Source organism: Indicator indicator, unplaced genomic scaffold (genome assembly GCF_027791375.1).
Source record: "Indicator indicator isolate 239-I01 unplaced genomic scaffold, UM_Iind_1.1 iindUn_scaffold_68, whole genome shotgun sequence".
Taxonomy (NCBI): domain Eukaryota; kingdom Metazoa; phylum Chordata; class Aves; order Piciformes; family Indicatoridae; genus Indicator; species Indicator indicator.
Window position 1 is genome coordinate 267,754 of NW_026539198.1, and position 10,008 is coordinate 277,761.

The window sequence follows — 10,008 nt, forward strand, 5'->3', positions numbered from 1 at the left end:
AGGTCAGTAGGGATATGGAGACCCCTTGGGGACATCAGGACCCCATGGGAACATCATGGAGGCCATGAGAACGTCATGGAGGACATGAGACCACCACAAGAACCTCCCTTGGGGACATGGGACCAGCATGGTGACACCACAGGGAGCTCATTATGAACATGGGGACCCCATGGGGGCCTCAGGACCCCCTGGGGACACTATGGAGGCCATGCAGACCCCAGAGGAACGTCATGGAGGACATGAGGCCACCATGAAAGCCTCCCCTGGGGACATGGGACCAGCATGGTGGCATCACAGGGAGGTCATTATGGGCATGGAGACCCCATGGGGACATCACGACCCCCTGGGGACACCTCAGGGGAGTTCTCAGACCTGACCTTTGTGGGGCTGCTTGGTCCCCATGTAGGTGGCCCCAAAGTGGTAGTTTGACTCCCCCAGGGTGCTGATTGTCACAGTGTGGTTGACCTGCAGGGGGTGACAGAAAGGACAACTGAGAATCTCCTGGCCCCAAGAGGTCATTCAGGTCCACTCCAGGAGGTCCTACCTAGAAGTGGTTGCTCAGCCCTTTGTTAACTATGAGCTTGACCTCTTCCATCTGTACTGGGAACAGCTCTGTGGGGGACTGGGAGTTACAGGGAGGGGTTGGGAGGGAACTGGGAGGGGACTGGGAAGGACTGGGAGAGGATGAAGAAAGGATTGGGAGGGAACTGGGAGACACAGGGATGAACTAGGGGATACTGGTGGGGGGTGTGTGAAAGTGACCTGGGGTAAACTGGTCTGAACTGAGTCTGTACTGTCAATTGGTCTGTACTATGAGGAACTGGGGAGGGATTTTGGAGGTACTGGGATGAACTGGGGTGAACTGGGAGATACTGGTAGGTGGTGTGAAGGTGACCTGGGGTAAACTGGTCTGAACTGAGGTGAACTGGGAGGCACTGGAATGAACTGGGAGGCACTGTGGAATACTGGTGGGGGGTGTGAGAGGGACCTGGGGTCAGCTGGGATCAATTGGTCTATACTGGTCTACACTGGTATATACTGGGAGCTCACCCTTGCAGCACTGCTGACACTCCTCACAAGCTCTGGGGTTAGAGAAGGGATCTTGGGGGGTGTACCCCCCCTGGAATCCAAGGGGAAATTTTGGTGGGGGGAAGTTGGAAGAAGTCAGGGGGTAAGGGAGGGGCACCCCAAGCCATTGACTGGGGGGGTGCCCCCCAAACTCGGAAGTCACAGGCAAAAGGAGGGGGATGGGAGAGTGAGCCAGTGGCCAGGACTTTGCCCATGGTGGTGGTGGGGGGGAAGGCTACAAAAAAATGGGGGAGGGTCAAATTTGAGAGGATACCCCCCTCAATTCCCAGACCCACATTGGGGGTCCTAACTCTGCCCCCTCTCCCCCCAGCCCCACACTTTGGGGGTCCCCTCTACGCTCCCCCCAGTCCATGACCTCCCTAGTTTCCTCTCCCCCTGCCCCAGGTCCCATTCAAGCGGCAGCAGAGGTGAGCACCAATGGCTGCTAAAGCTGGCTCCACCCCCTCACTTCTATTGGACAGCGCCTCTTGACCCCTGCCTCTCAGTGGCCCACTGTGTGCTCCCATTGGTGGCCACCTCACGATGCCTTGCCCCACGCCCAGCGCTGCCTTCCCTCTTTGAGGGAGCCGCATGATTTGATTAGTTAAAAGGAGGCACAACCCCACCTCTGCTTGCTCCTGATTGGCTGCCAAGTGGCAAGGGCACGCGAGGCAGTGCAGCTCCTTCGGGGTACTGCTATTTTGAGTGCAGAGTGGGAGGGGGGTAAAGGGGGGGGAGGAGTCATGACAACGTGGGGGGAGGAAAGGGACCCTATGGGGGCTACAGGGGACCCTATGGAGGAATCATGCCTGGGGCAAATCCCTCGCCAGTGCCTCCCAGTACTTCCCAGTGCCTCCAAATCCCCTCCCAGTCCCTCCCAGTATCTCCCAGTCCCCCAAATCTTCTCCCAATGTCCCCAAATTCCTCCCCAGTCCCCCCCAACCCCTTCCTCCCTTTCCCACGATGCTTTGCTCCACCCCTAGCATGCCCCCCTAGGGATCCCTGGTGGCCACTTCCCAGCATCCCCTAGGCAGCCCCAGGGAAGGGAAGTCATCTCCAGGGAGGTGCGGGGGAGGGCCCAGGGGCACCTGGGGGGTCCCTGGGGTGGTGGTATTGGGAGGTCCTGGTGGCCTTGGGGTGTTGGCATCTGTACCTCTTGGTGGTCTTGGGGTGGTGGTATCTGGAAGTCCTAGTGGCCCTTGAGGTGGTGGCACCTGAACCTCTTGGTGGCCTTGGGGTGGTGGTATCTGGAGGCTTTGGTGGCCCTGGGTCAGGAGGTCCCCAGTGTGGGGGTGGCCTCTCAGTTCCTCTCCAGCAGAAGACAGGAACTGAGCTCCAATGGCTTGGGGCCAGGGCAGGAGGTGGCACCTGGGGGCCCTTGGGTCCCCTTGAGGCCTTCTTGGGTTCCTCTTGGACCTCTCAGGGGTGGAGACCAGAAGATCAAAGCAGAAGCTCTGGGGGAGTTCTTCAGCTGCTGCTTGGAGCTCCTGGAAGACGTTGGTGCAATGAAGGTCTTCATCCTCCTCTTTCTCATCCCAGGTAAGGACCTTCTGAGGCTCTCCAGGGCTGGATGAGGCCGTGGGGGGGTGGGGCTTAGACACCTCAGGCCATGGACCTTTGGTGGCTGAAGGCCACCTCAGAACATCTCAGTGCCCACCCATAGAGGTCCTTTGCCAGCTGGACCTCCACCCACTTTGGTCCCTAGCCTCCAAGGTCTCCAGCCCACCTTATCCTGTGGCCACCCTTGGACCTTCTTCTTTCTCCTCCCTCCAGGCTCTCTGTCCTCCTGCCCTGCCCCTGTGGTGGCCCCCAGGGAGGTGGTGGTGGCCTCAGGCTCCTGCCTCTACATCCCCTGCCGCTACCACCTGTGCCAGGCCACCCGGCTGAGGACCTTCTCCTGGCTCCACCACCCTCGCTACAACAACTCCACGCGGGACTTCATGGGTCAGGAGGTGGCCAAGATCCAGAGTGACCTAAAGGACGTCCAAGGGGACTGTGGATTGGTCCTGCCCCAGGTGGGGACCTCCCATGGTGGCCTCTATGGCCTCAGGCTGGTGGCCCTCCAGAGGAAGTCCTCAGGGAAGCTGCCCTGGATGCACATGGTCAATGTCAGCATCACTGGTGAGGGGCTGGGGAACAACAGGGACCCTGCTAGTGTCCCCCCAGTGTCACTTCAGTGTCACCCCAGTGTCACCTCAGTGTCACCCCAGTGTCCCCTCACCATCCCTTCTCTGTCCATTCATTGCCCCCTCCCTGTCCCCTCAGTGTCCCCCCTCCCCACTACATTGTCCCCCCACTGTCCCCCCCTCCCACCCCATTGTCCCCTCAGTGTACCCTTCCTCTCTTTCCCCTCCCCCCCCTCACTGCTCCTTTGTCACCTTCACAGCCACCAGCCCCCGCCCCAACCTCTGGCCTCCCCCAGCCTCCCTCACCCATGGCCTCAGGACCACATTTGGCTGCTGGCTGCCCCCCACCTGCCCTGATGCTGTCTCCAGCCTCACCTGGGGACCTCCTGGGGACACTCAGACCCTCGGGGGCGTTGTGGACATGTGGATCCCCCCTGCCTCTGTCACCTCCGACCCAGCCATGGGCACCAGTCTGACCTTCACTCCCCGCTGGGACCAGGATGGGACCATCCTCACCTGCAGCCTTCGAGGAGATTCTGGGGAAGTCCTCAGCAAGGTGGACAGGAGGCTGCAGGTCAACTGTGAGCATCTGGGGAGGGGTAGTAGGGAGGGGTCCTGGGGATTTCCTGAGGGGTTTTGGAGGTCCTCATGGGGCCTGGAGTCATCACAGGGAGGTTTGAGGGGTTCTGAGTGGGTTTGTTGGGGGTTCTGGGGGTCCTCATGGGGCCCGAGTTCATCACAAGGAGGTTCTGAGGTGTCCTGGTTGTGTTCCTTGGGGATTCTGGAGGTTATGGAGGGGTTGCAGATGATCCCTACCTGGTGTCCCACCACCTTTAGGTCCACTTTGAGCTATTGAAGGCTTCCTGAAGGTCCCTGAGGAGGTTCCTCTGGGGGGCTCTGGGATCCCATCCTGGTCTCTGCCGCTGTCTCCCCACCACTAGATGCCCCCCAGAACGTGCACGTGGAGGTGACCCCAGCGTCCACTGTCTACGAGGGCCAGGAGGTGACCTTGAGCTGCAGGGACCTGGCCAAGCCCCAATCCCAACTCTACAGCTGGACCCTGAATGGTCAGAGCCTGCCCCATCGCCTGGCACATGTCCACCTCAGCTCCACCAAGGCCTCTGATGGGGGCACCTACAACTGCTGGGCCACCAATGACTTGGGGACAGCTGAGTCCTCCCCTGCCAGCCTGGAGGTCTACTGTGAGTGGGGCAAACTGGCCACCCTGGGGAGGAACAAGATGGCTGACATGGGGGGGACAAGATGGCAACTGAGGGTGGGGCAAGATGGTGACTCTTCCAATCCCCTTTAGCCCCACCCACTGGTCCTGGCTAATCCCCTTCAATTTCTTGCTCAAGTCCCAGCCAATCCCCTTCAACCAATCCCCTCCAGCCCCTTCAGCCAGCCCCACCCATTGTTCCCAGCCAATCCCCTCCAGCCTGTCCCACCAGCCCCATCCATTGTTCCCAGCCAGTCCCCTTCAGCCCCTCCCTCCATTCCACCAGTTCCCTCCATCCCCACCCATCACTCCCAGCCCATCAGGACCTGAGGTGTGTCTCTGGCTGACCAATGACATCCCACAGACCCCCCTCGGGTGCCATGGCTGGAGGTGACCCCCAGGCCCCCAGTCCACGAGGGCCAGGAGGTGACCTTGGTCTGCAAGACCTTGGCCAACCCCCAGCCCCACAGCTACGGCTGGAGCCAGGATGGGCAACCCCTGGCCAATCAGGGAGCTCAGCTGGTCCTGAACTCTGTGGAGGCAGCCAGTCACAGAGGGAACTACCAGTGCTGGGCAACCAACAGGCTGGGGACAGCCTGGTCAGCACCAACCCACCTGGAGGTCTTCTGTGAGTGGGGCCCGGTGGGGGTGGGAACAAGGTGGTCAAGATGGTGGGCATGTGGTGGTCAGGATGGTGGGCATGGGGTGGTCAAGGAGGTCAAGATGGCAGCCATGGGATGGTCAAGATGGTGGCCATGAGGTAGTCAAGGTGGCCATGGGGTGGTGGATGGCCAAGAAGATGCCAGGATGGCCAAGATGGCTGCAGGTGGCCTCATCTCTGCTCAGACCCTCCACGAGGAGCTAGCTTGGAAGCCTTGACCCCACTGCCGGCCCTGGAGGGTTCACCAATCAGCTTGCGCTGCTCCCTGGGCCCCGCCCACCCTGTCCCGCCCACTGTCCAATGGCTGCGCGACGATGCCTGGCAGGCTGCCACGCCTGGCCACACCCTCACCTTCTGGGCCGACCCTGCCCACTCCGGCTCCTACCGCTGCATTGGCCAGAATGTCGCCGGCTCCACCCAGTCCCCGCCCCTCACTGTCAACGTCTGGTGTGAGTGGCTGGATCAGGACCCTTCCCACACACCCCGCCTCCCCCCAGCCAATCAGAAGTGGAGACTTGGGGGGCGGGACAGGTCTGTTCGCTACCTCAAAATGGCAGCTTGGAGTTGCCTACAGGCACAAAATGGCCTCCTCAGGCCCCTTTCAGCTGCAAAATGGCCGCTTTGAGGCACCTCCAGGCACAAAATGGTTGCCTCATGCCATCTTCAACCACAAAATGGCCTCCTCAGGCCTCCTTCAGGCACAAAATGGCCACCTCAAGACCCCCCTCAGGTCCCTTTTGGAGCCCCCAGACCCATTTTCTTCTCCCTCAGCCCCAATCTTGCCCTCCCAAGCTACATTTCCCCCCCCAGCTCCCTCCACTCACCCCACTTTTTCTCCCCCCCCTCTCGTTTACCTCCTCCAGACCCCCCCAGGTCCATCCAGGTCCAGCAGCTCCCAATGGGCCCAGTAAGGGCTGGGGGAGGCCCCGTCCAGCTCAGGTGCTTGGTGGGGGGGGCTGAGCCCCCCCAGCTGGAGGTTACCTGGTACAAGGACGGGAGGCTGCTGACCTTTGACCCCAAGGCCTCTGAGTCTGTGACCTTTGACCCTGTGACCTTTGACTTGATCTTGGGGCCTCCCCTCCCTGCCGAGGCCTCCTCCTTCTCCTGCCACGCCCGGAACGCCGCGGGGGGAGCCCGGAGCAGACCCCTGCAGCTTGATGTTCTCTGTGAGTCACCCCCCAGGGCCTCCCAGTTCAGGCCAGCGGCTTCCATACTGCCCCCAAGCCCCTCCCAGTACCTCCCAGTAGTTCCCAGTATCACCCAGTTAACCCAAATCCCCTCCGAGTAACTCCCAGGGCCTCCAAGCTCATCCCAGTAGCTCCCAGTATGGCCCAAAGCCCCTCCCAGTATCTCCCAGTTCACCCAAATCCCCTCCCAGTACCTCCCAGTAGTTCCAACATCCTCTCCCAATTCCCTCCCAGTCTACCCAGTCCCCTCCCAGTAGCTCCCAGTACACCCAAGTCACCTCCCAATAGCTCCCAGTATGACAAAATCCACTCCCAGTTCATCCTAGTTCATCCCAGTTCATCCCAGCAACTCCCAGTTGCACTCAAAGCCCCTCCCAGCACCTCCCACTAGTTCCCAGTATCTCCCACTTAACGCAAATCCCCTTCTAGTAACTCCCAGGGCCTTCCAGTTCATCCCAGTAGCTCCCAGTATGCCCCAAAGCCCCTCCCAGTATCTCCCAGTAGCTCCTGGCATGACAAAATCCCCTTCCAGTAACTCCCAGTAGCTCCCAGTCCCTCCCACTCCCCTCCAAGTCCTCTCCCAGTCCCTCCCAGTTTCCCCAAATCCCTTCCCAGTCCTGCCCAAGCCCCTCTCAATCTCCTCCCAATCCCCTCCCAGTCCCTCCCAATCCCTTCCCAGGCCCTCCCAATCCCCTCCCAGTCTATCCCAGTTGCACCCAAAGCCCTTCCCAGTCTATCCCAGTTGTAGTCGAAGCTCCTCCCAGTAGCTCCCAGTCCCTCCCACTCCCCTCCAAGTCCTCTCCCAGTCACCTCCCAGTCCCTCCCAATCCCCTCCCAGTTCACCCAAATCCCCTCCCAGTAGCTCCCAGTCCCCTCCCAGTCACAGCCCATCTCCTCCCCATCTCCTCCCAGTTCCCCCAAATCCCCTCCCAGTTCCTCCCAGTCCCCCCCAGTCCTCTCCCAGTTCTCTCAAAGCCCCTTGCATTCATGCCCAATCCCCTCCCAGTCCCCTTCTAGTCCCCTCCCAGTCCCTCCCAATCTCCTTCCAGTCACCCCAGTACTGACCCCACCTCCCTTCCCAGTTGCTCCTTGGGGGGTGCAGTTGGAGGCGGAGCCAGGCTGGGTGGTGCCGGAGCTGAGTGACATCATCCTGCGCTGCCACGCCCGCTCCCGGCCACCCCCCAGTGTCTTCTCCTGGTACCACAATGGCCACCTACTGGGAACCAGTAAGGAGGGGCTGTGGCTACTGGGAGAGGTGGGGCTGGGGGCCATGGGGCACTACCACTGCCGGGTGAGCAACCAGCAGGGGGTGGCAGAGTCTCCGGAGTGCATCCTCAGCGTCCAAGGTAAGGCACCAGTACAGAGCAGTACAAACGAGTATGCATCAGTATGGCCAGGAGCACCTCCCAGTAACTCCCAGTAGCTTCCAGTATGGCCAAAAGCCACTCCCAGGAGCTCCCAGTGCCTCCTAAGTCCCTTCCCAGTCCATCCCAGTGCCCACCAGTAATTCCTACTACCCTCAAATCCCTTCCCAGTCCCCACCCAGTTCATCCCAGTTGCCCACCATTAGCTCCCAGTCCTTCCCAATCCTCTCCCAGTCACCTCCCAGACTCCTCCCAGGGCCCTCTGTGCCTTCTCCCCCCTCCCAGTCTCTTCCAGTACCCTCCTCAAAAGGATCTTCCTGGGACTGGGAGTCACTGGCGCTGCCCTGCTGCTGGGGACCCTGGGGGCACTCCTGTGGCACTGGTGAGGGGCAACTGGGAGAGACTGGGAGGGGATTTGGGGGGACTTGGAGCTACTGGGAGAGGATTTGGGGGTCATGAGAGGGGAGTGGGAGGCACTGGGAGGGGACTGGGAAGGGACTTGCGGGGACTGGGAGATACTGGGGGGCACTGGGAGGGGACTGGGAAGGGACTTGTGGGGACTGGGAGATACTGGGGGCACTGGGAGGGGACTGGGAAGGGACTTGTGGGGACTGGGAGATACTGGGGGCACTAGGATGGACTAGGAGGCGGATTTGGGCTGACTGGGTGGTACTGGAAGGTGATTTGTGGGAACTGTGAGATACTGGGGTGCACTGGAATCTACTGGGAGGGGACTGGGAGGGACTGAGAGGGGATTTGAGGTGAACTGGGAGATACTGGGTGGGACTGGGAGGAGATCTGGAGGAACTGAGAGGCGCTGGGAGGGGATTTGGGCGGTGAACTGGGATGTACTGCTCTGAACTGGGAGGCACTGGGAGTCTCTGGGTGCCACCTGCAGGTGGCAGCAGCGAGTGGCAGCCGAGGAGGTCCCAGAGGTGGCACCGGGGAGGACCTTTTGCATGTACAGGAAACAGGTACTGGGAGGGACTGGGTAGGACTAGGAGGGGATTGGGAGGGAATGGGCCATACTGGGATGAACTGGGAGGCACTAGGATCTCTTCCCACCTTTCCAGCCCCCTCCCTGCCAGACCTCCTCTGACATCATTGGCACCTCCTCCCCACCCCCTGCTCTGATTGGCTGTGAGCCCAGGTATGCCCCTCCCCTCCCCCCCCCCCAGCTGCTGCTGACCAGAGAGGAGCTCGGGGGGGGGGGGCTTCACCCTTGACCCCTCCCCCACCTTGTTGTCTCCACCAGGAGGATTCTGGGGGACCCCAACCTGCAGAGGAGCCCTGGGGCCTGCAAGGTACTACCTGCAGCTACCACAGGGAACCCCTGAAGGCAACCAGGGACAAGCTGAGGGCCACCAAGGCCACCAGGGGGAGCCCCTGAGGGCCACCAAGGACCTCCTTGATGGCCACCAGGGACCTCCTTGGTGGCCACCATGACCTCCTGCTGTCCCCTCTCCTTCTCCACAGGCCCCAGAAGGTCCTGACTACGAGAACCTGTCTCCAGGAGCCACCTCAGGAGCTGCTGGGACCGGGGAGGGGACCTTGGTCTATGCCACCTTGGCCTTGGCCATTCCAAGGCCACCTGGGGCCCACCGGGAGGACATGGAGGATACTGCTGTGGACTACATCAGCCTGAGGCACTGAGGAGGCAACCAAGCAGTGGAGAAAGGGCCACCAGGAGGTCACCAAGGTCATGGCCACCACCACCAGGAGGTCAAAAGGTCATGGTAAAGGCCACCTGAAGGTCAAGATCGTGGCCACCATGGTGGCCAAGAAGCCACTACCACCACCAGGAGGTCACCCAGGTCATTATGGCCACCCTGGAGGTGACCTTGGCCAATAGAGTCTCAACTTCTGCCTCCATCCCTTGGTCCTGGTCTTCTTGATGGGGGTTGAGGGGTGGCTCTGGGTGGACCTCTTGGGCACCTGGGATCATTATTGGCCTCTTGGGTCCACCAGGAACCCCCCTGAGATCCCAACTCAAGGCCACCATGGCCCCAATGTCCCCTTGATGTCCACCACTGAGGAGGTCCCAGCCCCTTGGTGGCCACCATGACCCCTGGGCAGCCACCATGGCCCCAAGGTCTACTTGGTGGCAACCACCATGAAAGTGTCAGCTCCTTGATGGCCACCATGGCCACAATGTCCTCCTTGAGAAGCACCACACCTTCAGCCCTCACCAGGCCAACTCAGGACCTTAAGCAGGGGACACAGGACTGGTATGGGGGGGGAACACCCCAAGATGAGGGGGGCTTCTGGGAAGGTCCTCAGACGTGTGGAGGGGAACCTGGAACTCTGTGGACCTTCTGGAAGGGACCAGTACAGACAGGGAGAGAGCAGTAGTGACTAGAACAGACCATTATTCCTCAGGACA

The 10,008-nt window shown here is 60.9% G+C and overlaps 1 protein-coding gene across 1 annotated transcript; it reads left to right on the plus strand.

The window, feature by feature from the left end:
* Nucleotides 1-324: 324 nt before the first annotated feature.
* LOC128980166 (B-cell receptor CD22-like) lies at nt 325-9,278 on the plus strand. The gene is made up of 14 exons (XM_054398613.1): nt 325-402; nt 1,474-1,496; nt 2,492-2,607; nt 2,902-3,189; nt 3,455-3,775; nt 4,136-4,396; nt 5,260-5,523; nt 5,938-6,240; nt 7,311-7,607; nt 7,911-8,007; nt 8,524-8,599; nt 8,714-8,775; nt 8,881-8,929; nt 9,102-9,278. Exons 1-14 carry the CDS (start codon nt 325-327, stop codon nt 9,276-9,278), a joined length of 2,412 nt encoding a protein of 803 aa, XP_054254588.1.
* The last annotated feature ends 730 nt before the right edge of the window (nt 9,279-10,008 follow it).

What these genes read in the sequence shown, in the direction of transcription:
- LOC128980166 (XM_054398613.1), top strand. Translation starts at nt 325, where the DNA reads ATGGGGACATCACGACCCCCTGGGGACACCTCAGGGGAGTTCTCAGAC. An exon ending in CCATTCAAGCGGCAGCAGAG is followed by an intron (nt 1,497 to 2,491) that starts GTGAGCACCAAT and finishes TGGACCTCTCAG; the next exon opens with GGGTGGAGACCAGAAGATCA. An exon ending in CTGATTGGCTGTGAGCCCAG is followed by an intron (nt 8,776 to 8,880) that starts GTATGCCCCTCC and finishes TGTCTCCACCAG; the next exon opens with GAGGATTCTGGGGGACCCCA.